The sequence below is a fragment of the Lytechinus variegatus genome, chromosome 10 (assembly GCF_018143015.1).
Source record: "Lytechinus variegatus isolate NC3 chromosome 10, Lvar_3.0, whole genome shotgun sequence".
Classification (NCBI taxonomy): Eukaryota; Metazoa; Echinodermata; class Echinoidea; order Temnopleuroida; family Toxopneustidae; genus Lytechinus; species Lytechinus variegatus.
Window position 1 is genome coordinate 21666330 of NC_054749.1, and position 15123 is coordinate 21681452.

The 15123-nt window shown below is 35.3% G+C and overlaps 1 protein-coding gene across 1 annotated transcript; it reads left to right on the forward strand.

The window, feature by feature from the left end:
- The first annotated feature begins 1112 nt into the window (after window positions 1–1112).
- Window positions 1113–4712, forward strand: LOC121423120 (F-box/LRR-repeat protein 16-like). The gene has a single exon (XM_041618409.1). It carries the CDS (start codon window positions 2234–2236, stop codon window positions 3473–3475), a length of 1242 nt encoding a protein of 413 aa, XP_041474343.1. The 5' UTR covers window positions 1113–2233; the 3' UTR covers window positions 3476–4712.
- Window positions 4713–15123: the final 10411 nt, after the last annotated feature.

Here is a 15123-nt window from a genome sequence, read left to right on the forward strand (position 1 = left end):
TACCTATTTGATAAAACATGACATATTTAGTTCTAAAATAATCTAAAGAAGAAACATTTTATGTCGTCTTGATTTTCATGGGAATATCCCCGTCATTTTTACTCAAATTTTGTATTAGCGTGCGAATCTTTGTGTGTGTGCAAATAATGTTCAATGTGTGATATTGTTATATTTTTACCAGAATTTGAAAAAAAAAGTAGAATCGCTTTTTGATTCAGATCCGTTGGAATATTCCCCATCATTGATACACTTATACAAGGTCTGAAAGAGCTAGATTCATTTTGTAAAAACAATAACTGTATAACAATGACGAAAAATTGATCATGGCATCGTCATTCAGATTAAGCCTTCGCCTGCACGTCCCCCGTCATGATGAACATCTTTTGAGTCTGTAAAGAGTTGTATCTTTATTCATTTGAGAGTGAAGGTAATGCCACTGCACAAAGCAATTGAAACTTATGTGGTTTTTTGATGACACAATTTCCCTTACTTTCAGAATGTAAACAGAGTTTCCCTTTTCTGTAATTCCCTTGAATTTCCTTTTTCAAGGAAATTGAACACTGGTAACGAGCAGGACCTTTCAAAACTGAATGTAAAAAACGCTTATCGATTTACGTGCTGATATTACAAAGTAGCTTTGAAGAACTTGAATGCTTATATAAGAGCTTTGTCATGTTTGTTAAGAAAGTAACAATAAAATGCATGTATGTATGTCGATATCTATGTATTTTATTTTCACCATCATTTTATGTACATACACACACACACACACAAACGCACATGATATGATGTTGATCATAATAATCGTGATGATAATGATAAATATAAATATAAAGGTCTCGAGAATGAGAGGGGGTCGCAGGAAGGACGGATAAATTATCATTGATGACCTAATGATGACAATTAATGCTCGTTTTTAACATTCATGACTGAATGCATCCATTATGTTGTGATATAATGTCAGTCACAAAGTTTAACCATGATTATGTTTTTTTCGAATGGATATCCGTCCCTGTAACAATCAATTAGAACGTAGGTATACTACTGCATTCTTTAACTTGATATACATATGCAAGCTTGTGGAAGCTATCAGGGAATTATCATCCGAGTACTGACAGGTTCGGAATCTACGCCATGCCATTGACTGACATGTTATCTGAGTTATTTATAGAATCAAGGAATATCTCCCCGAGAGGGTTTGTGTGGATGTTTACTCTGTCTGTGATACAGGAAGCCACCAAAATGATCCAAAACGGGACAGAGTAGCAACCCTTATGCTCTATGTAGAAATGACACGGGGAGAACGTTGTAAAGGGAGCGAATGTAATCATCTTATAACGACATGTTGTTAACAAGACAGCGGATGTTTTCATTTTAGGGTTCAACCGTGTCGGAGGATGCACGTTCATTTATGAGCCAAGTGTTTCGCGCCTTACACACACGACCAGTGTGTTATTTACGGAGACCCATACTCCTAATGCTTTCCACGCAGCTACAGAAAAAAGGCGGGCTTTGCTGTCTCCCTACGACAAGTTGCATCGGGAGATCGGAATCTCCTCATCGCACGCACGATGTACGTCGATGAATGTACGTGAGCTTCTCTCCCTTGTCAGATCGACGGAAACCGACGCCGCGGCATCTTGTAGAATCCATTCTAATTTATGAAGCCATCCTACGCAGCAACAGGGAAGAAAAGAGTAGCCATTTTGTTGGCAGTACATCTCATTTTAACAATCAGGAGTAAAGGGTATATCGCCTCTAAAGAGGTATTCCGTCACGTCGGTGGGGTTCGTTTGTGACTCTGTGTGTTTGGAATCGCACCACCGCCCAGGTATTTATACACACCAACGGAAAACATTCCGAAGATAGGGAGAAAGGTATTCATATCTGGTACTGATATAGAAGTCTGTGGTTGATGTTATTTATCGTGTGTTTTAGTGCAAATGGGCTCAGCGGGTCAGAGCATACCTCGCTCCTAATGAGAATATCACATCTCGCTGTGACGACGTCATCCTCATATCACTTTATGACACAAGTTAGTGATGTTTAAAGAGTTGGTTTCGATTTGAGGTCTGTCATTTTCATTGTCATCAGCTCATATGCGTTTCCCATCTGTTTCTCGATAGAGTGATCACACCGTCAATATATATAAGCCAACAGGTTTGTGCTGTTTGCTCGGGATAATAAACGTATGGCAAAAGAGAGAGTGTGAATATATTTAATTGGAGATTAAATGGCCAGTGTTCTTGTATCACGAACAAGTGCACCAACAACCAACATGAATGGAATACCGGACTCAGATGGGGAAAGCCCCACACACATGCAACAGGGAGGGGGTTCCCCTTGTAAACCAGCCCGACAGCAGGATCCGAGTGGAGCCGAAACCTACGTGAAACTTAGTCCAAACGATCTGGGTGCCACTTGTGAAGGACTGACTATGATGCCACACCATGGACAGTCAGCGTCTAAGCAGCAGCTGGGTGGCGGGAGCATCCAAAATGGGTGTGAAGGGGCAGGATCCTCACCAACAGGACATGTTCTTTTTACAGCTCAAAGCTTCGAGGAGCTCTTCCTTGACAAGATCTTCTTGCAAAGACTCTTTTTGTACCTCACGCCGGTAGAGCGTTGTGGACTCGCACACGTTTGTAAATGTTGGAAGGATGTTTTGTACCAACCAATGTTCTGGAAGACGGTCACACCGATCCTTCATCGCAGAGACTTGTACGAGGAACAGGACGATGGCACCAAGAATTTCACATCTCTATCGAGTTTCGAGCTGCGTGGTTTTGAATCAGTTTGTTTGGTCAGCGTTTCGGATTTGGATATCTGTGAGTTCATTGACCATTGTCCACGAACAAAGAAGTTCCTACGCGCCATTTCACTGAAACGCTCCACGGTGACCGATGCTGGGTTGGAGGTCATGCTGGAGCAACTTGGGTCCGTGACATCACTGGAGTTAAGTGGATGTAACGATTTCACGGAAGCGGGACTTTGGGCCAGTCTTCAGCCTAGGTTAACATCCTTGAGCATCAGTGATTGTATCAACGTCGCAGATGAGAGCGTCGCGGCCATTGCGCAAAGGCTTCCCCACCTGCGTGAGCTGAACCTTCAGGCTTATCATGTAACCGACGCCGTCCTTGGCTGTCTAGTGGCACAGAGATGTGGCACCTTGACCACTCTAAGGCTCAAGTCTTGCTGGGAACTGACCAACCAGGCTGTAGTGAACCTTATTCACTGCCTGCCACAGCTCACTACTCTTTCACTGTCAGGGTGCAGTAAAATCACCGATGAGGCTATTGAGCTCATAGCAGAGAATCTTGGCCAGCTCAGGTGTCTAGATCTATCATGGTGCCCTCGTATCACGGATGCTGCTTTGGAATACATCGCATGTGATCTGCCGAAGCTGGAGGAACTCACATTAGACAGGCAAGTTTTGTGTGTTGACAGTATATGTTTATATTTTTTGATGACATAATATCTATATCATATAGGCCTACCCGGATCATATATTTTTACACATGATGTATTTATTAGAAGTGTTTGGAATGATTGTTTATAATTGCTCTGAATATGTTTCAAAGTGCGTTGTGGTCAGATGATGAGTATCGCGGATTCGCAGGCTTAAAATAACCAAACAGATGAATGGGTGTGTTTTAGATCATTATCTCATAACGTCATCCCAATCTAATGAACATCTTCAGTGATACTGTAATACATGTAAGCAAAATTATAACAGGAATGAATTGTTAACGCATTAACAATTTGATGCATGATAAACATGAAGAAAATGCAACTGCTTTTAAAGCACTGCGATCTTACAAAATGAATGACGCTTTCCTTTTTTTAAACAATAATGGCTATCAGTAAAACGTGATAGTGTCGAGTCTTTTGTATTTTGATGACATCATTATTAAGAACTTACGAAAACAGTATTTGGTTCTATAAGATCTCCTAAATAGATCGATCTCTAGCAATACTAGAACATAAAAGATGAAAATAGGAATAGGATCTTGATGACATGATTTACGAGAAGGATGAAGGTTACGTATACAACTGCATTTCTGGTCTTTCAATGCGGTTTTCAAAATTGTTTTGCTTTGGCAAATTCGAAGTGACCAAATGGACAAAAAGGAGTATCAATGAATACAAAGGCAGCATCCTTGAAAGGATGGCCGAAAGGGAAATAAAAACAGAAAGCGGAAAAAAGAAGAAAAAAAAGAGTAATCAGAACTAAGTGGAAGAATCTTATCTTTCGTGGTATATGCTTTGAATTGTGAGCTGTATAATGTACATGTAAATAAGAGTCATGTTTGACATGTTAGAATTCGCTTCGTGTTTTTATAGCGACCTGCATGAACATTGAAAGAAACTAGAAAAAAAGAACTTATTCATTATGTATATACCAGACGACGCTTCAACAACGAAATTTTTATTCCTTTTCAGTAATAGCCAAACACATGACATAATTGTATCAAAATGTCAAATTTGATTGTGATAAAACTGTAAATTCATTGAGCAATTTTTTATATACCCGTGTCCTGTAATAAACTTACGATGTATAATTGCATCACCACCTATATTTTATATCTGCCCATAAAACTTTTGATCCTATAATATATTAAAGGACAAGTCCACCACCACAAAAGTTGACTTGACGAAGGAGTAAAATCAAACAAATGAGCATATAACGCTGAAAATTTCCTCAAAATCGGATGTAAAAAAAGAAAGTTATTACATTTTAAAGATTTGCTAATTTCACAAAACAGTTATATGCACGTCTTGGTCGGTATGCAAATGAGGGGACTGATGACGTCACCCACTCACTATTTCTTTCGTATTTCATTATATGAAATATTTCAATTTCTTCCTCATTGTCATTATGAAGAAAGGATTTATTCCTCCCTGAACATGTGAATTACTATTGTCTGAACATTATATGGTTCAGTCAAGTTGGCCATTATTGCCAAATATGTGAAAAAAATATTGTATAATTCAAATAATAAAAAAATAAAAGAAATAGTGAGTGAGGGGCATCATCGACTCTCTCATTTGCATATCACCGAGTTGTACATAACTGTTTTGTGAAAAATTAGCGAAACTTAAACATGTCACGTCTTTCTTATTTTACATCCAATTTTGATGAAAAGTTTAGTGTTGTGCTTGTTGGATTTTTCTCTATTTATTCAAATAAACATTTTCTTGGGTGGACTTGACCTTTAATGTTAATGTATTTTTAATATTCTTCTATCGCCACCCACCTCCCCTTCCCCCTCCTGCTATCTCTTTCTCACTCTCCAAATGAAATTCTGACGAATCCCTTTTAAACTGAGGGGATTTCCATCGGCGTTCAAAATAGGAAATTATATTTCACCATGAGTCACACGATATATATACGGGCACGCTCCCGATACTTTCTAACCCCCTTCCAGTATGAATTAGGCACGCCGCCTTAGAAAATGCACAGACGGTGAACTGAGAATTACTTTCGAAACAGAATTGATGTCGTTGACCGCGAATTATCGTCACCCTATTCAAAATGGATGTCGTCCACGGTCAAGATCGTCAGAATATGTAGAAGATCGAGATAAGAAGACCCAAAGTTCAGAACTAAATTCGTTCTATAGACTATAAGCAAATGTATCCAATCATTATGAAAGGAACAGAATTGGTTTCCTCGAAGGTTTCACGAAAAAATGATTATCACCATCCCCAATTTTTTATCACCCTAAATAGCTAAGTAAAAAGAAATGTAATCAAACAAGCAATATTATGCAACCTGGTTTATATTCTGAACTGGGTCTCTTTTTTATAAAGAGATTAATGAACAATCTGTTCTACAGAAATGTTGCAGAGCTATTACAATGAACATTGCAAGTTCTATTTTGGATCCTTCATAACTATTTTTTAAACAATTGTTATATACACGTACTATTTATTCCCATGCTGTTTGTTCCACCTTCATCTACAATATGAAATTTATTCTTCTTTTTAAGGATTCTATTATGACAAGCACATTTTACATGAAGGCAATTTTAACCATAATATGCTTACCCGAATTTATAACCAGTTATTACCCATGATTTTTGTTTTACTTTTTTTCGGTAAGGATTTTGAAAGAATGTATATAGTCAGATCATGAAGGAGAAGTGTGAAAAAGTTTGTTGATATTATACAAATAAAATTGAATATTTTGTCAGTGTGAGAAGGCAAGGAAAAGCAATTAGAGGATGATGATAAGAGAGTAATACAAATTGTTTGCACTAAAATAAATTATACAATTGGATATTTATTTAACTAACGGTATTTAGTGTAGTATTTTACCTCGCTAGATTCATCAATGGCTGGCCATCCGAGGGCTATGAATAGTATGATGAACCAGATTACAACAATCTATGGAACTCACAGTGGGAATAGATTAGAAACCATGGCAATTAGCTATCTAAAGCCACTGTTTCCTGCGGGACCAAGAGATGACGTCATTATGGGTATAATGTCACGGTCCCTATATTATACCGACTAATGTAAAAAGGGGTTTTGTTCAAAACTATCATGATTATTCTTATATCTGTGACTTTCATTGATATCAGAGGATTTGTGATCGTCGAAATTCAAAGAAAGTATGGATTAAAGACACCGCACTGAGTGAGACTGGTATGCGATGTGATATAAGTTGTGTGTAAAATGATACTTCTGATACATGCTGCTGTTAGTGTATTAATCATGTTACTTATTATTTCAGCGCTGACGTAAATTTAGAAGTACATGTACAAAACTAGTACTGTAATACAAACAAGAGAAATCATTGTCTGTAATGAAGTAAATAACATGTTGAAAAAAAAGCACATGAGCATGAATTAGAAAAACAAAGTAATTAAATGGAAATCGTAATTAATATAAAATTTTAATCTTACCCTGAACAGTGAATATCGCGAAGATGTCTGTCTATGATGACATTATGTAAAAAAAAAAACATAAACTAAGAAGCATCCTTAATAGAGGTATTACTTTGAGCTGATTTTGATTTGGTTTCGCAGTGAATAAAATCACACAAACTCACGTTATAAGATATACAGTAAAATGAAAAAAAAAATAAAATAAAGACCAAACTCCGTACCAATGAAGAAAGTGAATGGTATCTTTCCTGATATTCTTTCGATGGGATGGTTGTCATGGAAGTACAGAAAGGGCCAAGGGAGTATCTTTTGTGAAAGCATTTTCTGTCTATGACTTTCTGCATCAAATTTCCTTTTTTCCTTTCCTCTACAAGCTCAGCCGTTTAGCAGCCTTCTCCATTTCCAACCTGGTGGGTGTTTCATAAAGCTGTTCGTAAGTTAAGAGCGACTTTAAGAACGACTGGTGAACCTTTCTTACGCGCTAAGTAATCACCAATGAACATAACATTTACCTCAAGAAAGGATCACCAGTCGTTCTGAAAGTCGCTCTTAACTTACGAACAGCTTTATGAAACGGCCCCCTGATGTGTAATAATCTTGAATATAATGTTTGTACAGGGATACTTGAAATATGTTTTATTATTTGTATGTCAAAATGTACAAAACAAACTGTAATTGTTGAAAATGGAAATAAACGAAATGAAATGAAATATCTGGCTCACTGGATAACATATTTTACCACTGATTATTCCGTTATTTCAAAAGGATGGGGCAAATGAATATCTTGTAGATTTTTTTCCCTTATTGGCCTATTATGCCACTCATCAATTTGATCGAAAAAGAAGATAGTTGTTAAATAGATTTGAAACAATTTTAGGCCCCATTCTTCAATATAAGTATGAAGTAAATGCTCTTGATGTGATTAAGTAGTGTCAAACCTCGAAGTGTTTTAACTTTAAAAGCTCTCCAGATTCTGTATAATCGTTAGGAGCTAGATGCTTTCCTTTCCTAAAACGGAATGAGACAGATATTTTGGTCAATACATCGTTATGTTATTCGATCTAGAGGAGTTCTTTTAGTAACTCTAAATTTAGTAAATCCAGGAGTATAAGAGTTGACTCGAAGCAACCATGCATCTCCTCAAAATGCCTTCCGCTCATTCAATACTTTTTTTTAGGTATCGCTCACGCGTTTTTTGGCGCTTTATTTGCCTGTGCAAATCGTGACGTCACTGATCGTCTGCTAAATCGCCTGTTCGTCAGAAGCAGAACATATAATATCCCATCCCCTGACGTCACTCAAAATATAAAATTCTCCAAGAGTAAGATGGCTGAAGGCATAAAGATATTGTATAATGTCTTCGACGTCAGTATTCTTAAAGAACATGTATGGTATAAAGAACTTATTTTAAGATATCCACTTTCTTAATTTACAGTTCTATTTATTGCATCTTTTCTCTGTTCCATCGCGTATATTTTGTGTTTCTGAGTATCTTTTGGATCTCTAAGATGAGACGATCGAAATCTAGGCTCTATCCGCGTAGAATGCCTACATTTTATCATGCAAAACCAAGATTGTTCTTTTCAAGACACGTTGCACATCAGGTTTCGTTGGTAGTCTATATTCAGTGGTGTAATGAGCCAAAGCATTTTAGGGAGCACAATATGACGCATGTGGCATAGCTCCTTCAAAGTTGAGAGAAAACGAAATGAGCGAGCATTTTTTTTTGTATTTTAAATATAACTCTACTTCTTGATAGACATTGATAGAAAAAAATTATTTCTCTCTTTTCTTCCCCCGTTTTTGAGGGGGGGGGGGGGCATGTGCCATTAAGCCCCAATCTTCATGCTATAGTACACATGCTTGTTACATGAAATATGACTGTTTACCTGTTTCCTTCGAAGCCATAATCCTTAATATAATCGTTTATTTCTTCCTGCTTGTGATAAGATTTCAAATAAATTGTAAATTAATCTTAAAAACTGTAATAAGTACCTATAAAAACCTCACATTGTAATAACACAGTGTCACGATGCTAATTCATTATATTTCTATCTCCATTTCGCTCCCTTTCTCTTCCTTTCTCTCTGTTTAAAGCAAAATTACACTTCCATATTAGTCTTCTAATTAGAGTCACGATAGGTGCATAAAATATTTGAACTATAATCTGACCTTTGTCACTGATGCTACGTTGAATACCAATTATATTTCAGGTTTGCTTTATCCCATTTTTGGTCCAATTTAAAAACATGCCCTCTTTAATATTTTTGAAGCGAAAGTGCATCATGATGTCAGATATTATGATGAACAATGAATAATTCAAAAATATTAAGGAAGAGTTGGCGAAAATCTGTCAGAACAGGCAAAGATCTAGATTTCGTTTGTCGTTTTAAATTTATAATTGTATTTGTTTACTTTCAAATTACTTCAGAATTCCACAAATTAGTATTTATTTTTTATTTGAAAAGGAATGTTTTTTCCTCATATCAAGGAGTAACCAGTATGGTTACTCCTTTGTTGATATATATAAATGTGCATGAAATGAGTTGTACAATAATTAATCACAATTCAATAAATTGTAGAAGTTATAGTTTACGATGACGGGAGCTCAGCTCAGGAGTGATATAACAGAAAGAAATGTAAGAAGAAATGTGCAATTTGTATTGATTGACGAACAGTAGCATGATGAGCCAAAATTCTTGAGGGAGTGGGATATGGCGTATCGGACATTTGAAAAAAAAAGTTGTGAGAGGGGGGAGGGGGCGAGTAATAATTTCTACATTTTCTTTTTGCAAAATCAAAGTTTGTGATAGATTTTGACATAATATTCAGAAGATAATATATTTCACACTTCTCTCTTAGCTTTTCTTTCCTTTTCTATTTCTTGGCCGTGATTTTTTTTTTGCAATTTCCTCTTTTGATCTGCTTTTATTTGATACATATTAGACATTGCACGTGTTTGAAAAAAAATAGTGTGAATGACCTTTATTCATTGGAATAGTAAACGGAAACGATTATTGTAAAATAGGTTTAGATGGTAATGGTGGTTCGTGTTTCACGGGAGTAAAAACAAAATTATTATGAAAAAAAAATATATCGCGAATCGTAATTCGGTGGAATATAAAAAGGAAACTATATATTATAGAGAAATTGAAAGTTTAGATTGCTCTTAAAATAGACATGGTACAGTGATTCATTTTAAGGAGACTATTATAGAGAAATTGAAAGCGATGGAAAGGGATATTAGATCATAGCATACATGAACCTTTGAACCACTGTTGAGCAGTATTATGAAATAATTTCTATTCTCCTGAAGACGAAAAGAATACACTTGTCGAAACGTCGAGATTGGGTGTTGGTCCTTTTCAGGACCAACACTTGCCCAAGAAAGATACATGGTGTACCGTGAAACCTACTAGCTACTACACATTCTTCGCAAAGGAAACCTTCAGAAAATAAAATAATTTCCTAGTTATAGAAGCAATATTTTCTGAAAATATTCTGATTAATTCACCATATAGGTCATTTGATTTTTTTAATTTAAATGAACAATGTGGTGACATTAAAAAGTTGCGAGGCCAAAACCAACGTGAATTTCATCACGATTCCTTGTACTCGTCGTATTATTATCTGGTGTTATAGACATATACATACTGAAGAAAATTGTTAAATAGTTTTATATTTAAAGAGAAAAGGTTAATTCCATTTTCTCTGTATACATCTCAATACAGTTCTCTTTAAAAATGATTTTGATAAGTTGAGAGGAAAACTCTTCTATCCAAATTTAGAGTAAACAGTACATTTAATAAACTAATAATCAGTTTTTTACATTCACTGCTGGATAAGCTGAAATCTTGATAAGTGCATCAGAGTTAGAACTTCGACGCACATCAAACATGCCAAATCTTGTATTGTTAACATTCAATCCCGATTTATTTGGAATCAATGAACGTTAATCGTTTGAAGTTTTTCAGTCATGGTGGTTGAACAACCATCTATATTTAACAGATTAAAAAACGTCGTCCTGTCGAAAGACAACCGGCGTAAACCGTAATACGTCTCTTGCATTCCTTCACGAAACAGAACGGAAATTTTCCAAACCTGAAAAGAGGATCTACAAGAAAAAAAAAAGAAAAGCGGTCAAGCTTGCTCATCTCAGTTCCATGATCCAATAAACCTCAACTAAATGGAAATCATCAATGTCATAACTTTTCCTACAGGAAATGTGCACAATGTCCTTTGTACAAAAGGGGGAGCACACTGAATCGTCAAGACAACGATGATTGTATGAGTATTGTGGAGATTTTTTTTGAACAAAGATGAAGTTTAGATGTTGGCGTTGCTGACTTTCCATAGTTGTAGTTGATCGGATCAATGGTAGATTGTCCAGGTGAATATTAAAGTGATTGGTTAACATTGGTTTGACATTTAAAAAATCTGAGCTAGAAGGTCACACTTGTCACCTGTGTCTGTGATATGTTACAAAAATGAAAAAATTGCGTTCGAAAATAATTATTTAGTGCTTCAAAAATTGAAATATAAAGTGACCGGAAACACCATCTTAATTTCATCCCATACACTTATTTGTACTATTTAGGTGTCTATAAGACGCCTATTTACAAAATCGGGGTTTGCCTTGTAGTTTTAGCTTTTCATTCTCAATAATGGTTGTTTTCAGGGTTTATTAGTTCTAATACATGCACTTGTACACATGTTTCATCTTGGTTTGAGAATTTTTTAAATCAGCTGCTCACAAAGTTAAACAATACCTTTAACCGCACTTGGGTTGCATCGTAGATCCATATTCATACGGATGCCATGAAAACCAAGAACGCAGCGCGTGTGGCAACCGCTGTTAAGAAGATTCCCTCCTGGAATCCTAGATTTCTTGACTAAATCTTATGATTTATCAAACAGATTAAAATAAAGTATGTCAGCATGTATACTTAGTAAATACAGAATAGGATATTGTCATTAATCATCCCTGAAGTGTAGGATAACCCAGGGTGATTGGATTTGTAATGAAGTTCGACTCAAAACGACGTGAATCTAATCAAAGACCCCTTACTCTCAGCGCTCCGTATTGAATTTATTGATCACCCTTTCCGTCTTCCCCTGGAGGAAAACTAAATTTAACTTGGGTTCCTAAATCCCCTGCATCCATTAACTGTAGCTGCATACTCCAGGAAAGCGATTTTTCATAACATTGCCTGGTAGGTAGTTTGGATGTGTTTATATTATGTTCAATCAACAATGTGGCCCCAATCGGATTCATCAATTTTTCGTTTCCGTATAGAGTTCACTACGGTTCATATTAGCTACACTGCAATTCGGAATTGGTGTTTCTACATATTCTATTTACATAGAGAAACAAATTGATATTCGAACAAGGCAAAATTATTTCTCCTTCCTTGTTGCGATATCGTGGACTTTATTCAAGTTGTGTTTGTAAATTCATCTTGAATGTAGATTGGAATACATGTGTTGTTTAAAAGCGCATTATAATTGTTGTTAATTGACTGAAAGTATGGCAGTTTCGTATTGGTTTTTATTATTCATATTAATGAAACACGTAAATGTAGTGAGGGTTGCGCTTGATCGAAAAAAAGAACTGTTCGAAGTTCACACATGTATTAAAGTTAATCATTCACTGTTACCTAATACTTTTTACTTTCGGCTTTATGAATTTCAGGCTACCTTTATTTGTATTTGTTTTAGAGCCTGCCCTGATTTAGTTTCAGCTATTTTACCTTTTTTTCGATTTTCATAGTTTTGGTGATTTTAGATTAGGCCTATTGTGATGCAAATATTCATTTCATTATATATATTTATACATTGCTTCTTTCGCTCATAAATAATGACCGGACAGTCATATTAAGATTTTAAATGCATTTCGTTTTGTTATATCCCATCCTTCGTAATATATTTTTTATTAAGTCATATGTATCGTTCACTCGGTGATATACGTACTTTGAACATGTTGGTATTGGTATAGGTATTTATCTTCCATATCACAATGTTAAAAAATTATACAAGGTAAATGTATGTACATAATAAAATCAGAAGTATAGTGAGATGGCTGGATAAACCCCCTCAGCTTTGTTAATATAACAAAACTGTTGTTCCCTGGGGTCCAGAGAATTATAACAACAGTTACTGTATATAACATAACAACAGTTACTGTACATGTAGAATTATACATAGTAAATAATTGAGCTAACAATAATGAAAAACAACAATAAGAATACAAGAGAATACATCTATACCCTAACGGAATACCTTTTACATAATGGAATACCTTTTAATTCAATATTACTCAATTACTTCAAAATCTATAAAACATGGAAACTGAAATATAAAGCGACAGGTGAAAGGGGGCAAAGAGGAAGAAACGTGTACAGCACAATATTTCTTCCCTGAGCATAATGAAAGTATTGATATCTAAATTTAGAAGCTAATTATGTAAATAATTATAGTAATATAGTGGGTGCGGTGTATATGATCTCGCCTAACAGGGATTGCAGTATATCGAAATGTGTATCGACCGGGAAGCAATTTGCATACATGACATTTGGAGAGGATACATCGTTCGTCTCTATAGCATCAATTATTCAGAAGAGTTCAGGCTCTAAACTGTGATGATAGTGGGATGAAAGAGGGACACCCGTTTCTACACACTGCTTGTACTATATTGCATTTTTGATGACAAGCTATATATTATCGTCTTTTTGAAACCATATAGAGATTTCCGCTTGGCAATGAAGATAAAATAAGATGGTGTCCGCCCATTTACATTTTTATGTAGAGATTCGCAGATGATGGGAACGAGATACGATATGAGCGAAGCGATCGAGCAGCAGAAATTTTGACCTTTTCAACACAAAAATCTATCTACATATATTTTATAAATTTAACATAGTATTCGGAAAATAATATCATATTGCACCCTTTCCTTTCCTTGTTGTTTTTCCCCTTTTTTCTCAGTCGTGAAAATGCTGGTGGGATTATTGCCCCAATCCCCTCATCCCCCAGTTACCATAATGATGACGGGTGACAATCAGGGACCATATTTATATTTTATCTACAATGACGAAATTGGAGTCACCGCACCCAAATCATTTATTTGGCATCTAATGAGAAATGCTTATATAGGTCAATCATCTTTTCCATTCATCTGAATATACCTATCTATCAGAATGGATAGTCTATGAAAACTTTCTTTTAGAAATCGCGTAATCATTGGAGACATGCATGAAGCATCTTCATTATGACGTGGTTGATTCTTATACGACTTCAAATGCGAACTACTAAGGGAATAATACCCCGCCCATCTCCCGCAAACACACACAGCCGTTGTCATCATTTGAAGCAAAATGATTAAAATGATATTTTTTAACTACTTTTTTTTGGGGGGGGGGGTATTAGAAATCATCAGGAGCGACAATAGTCATAATGAAAAAGACAAAAAAAAAGAATAAAAAGAACCCCAAAATTGCTTATTATATTATTTTAATTTGTTCGGCAAATAATATATAAAAAACATTTCAGTGTAAACAATACAAAATAAGAAATGTCAACAATTGGAACACCAGGGACAGAAAGTGTTAACTTAATTACTGAGGCATGAAGCCTCTTGTCCCAATTTCAAATGGTTGATTTACAATATATATTAATAACTAAGCAATGATAAAATATTCATAATTATAAGAGGGAGACATAGTTTACTCAGCACGTAAACCTCTAATATGTATGAAAACACAAAGGATTAGAAGATACATTGATGGTTCAGCAGTACCAGCGTGTTTGCTCGCTGATGTTGTAATTTTGCACATTCGTACAATTGAATTAAACAATATTGTAATAATTATATTTCTCCTCTACAAACATAATAGAAAAGCTCATAAATTACATAAGTTCTTGATAACATTTATATGATAATCATAAGCATCAATATAGTGCAATATGGAAATCCTTAAATAAAGAAAATACCATTGAAATAGTTATCATTATTATTATTCCCCCAAAATTGATTCAATGTGCAAAGAGTTAAAGAAATATTAAACCTTTGTGGATCAAAATGATTATGCATATCCTCTTGTGATGATTTAATTCTGTAATTATTCCATTAGAATAGCTCCTAGAGATCATGTGAACAACCTTATGTATTGTCTTTTAAAATGGAAATACAAAAAAAGATTTTATGAATTTTATCTGCTTCATTTTATATCCA

Bases quoted from the DNA above. Each gene is read 5' to 3' on its own strand.
- LOC121423120 (XM_041618409.1), top strand. From the start codon at position 2,234: ATGGCCAGTGTTCTTGTATCACGAACAAGTGCACCAACAACCAACATG.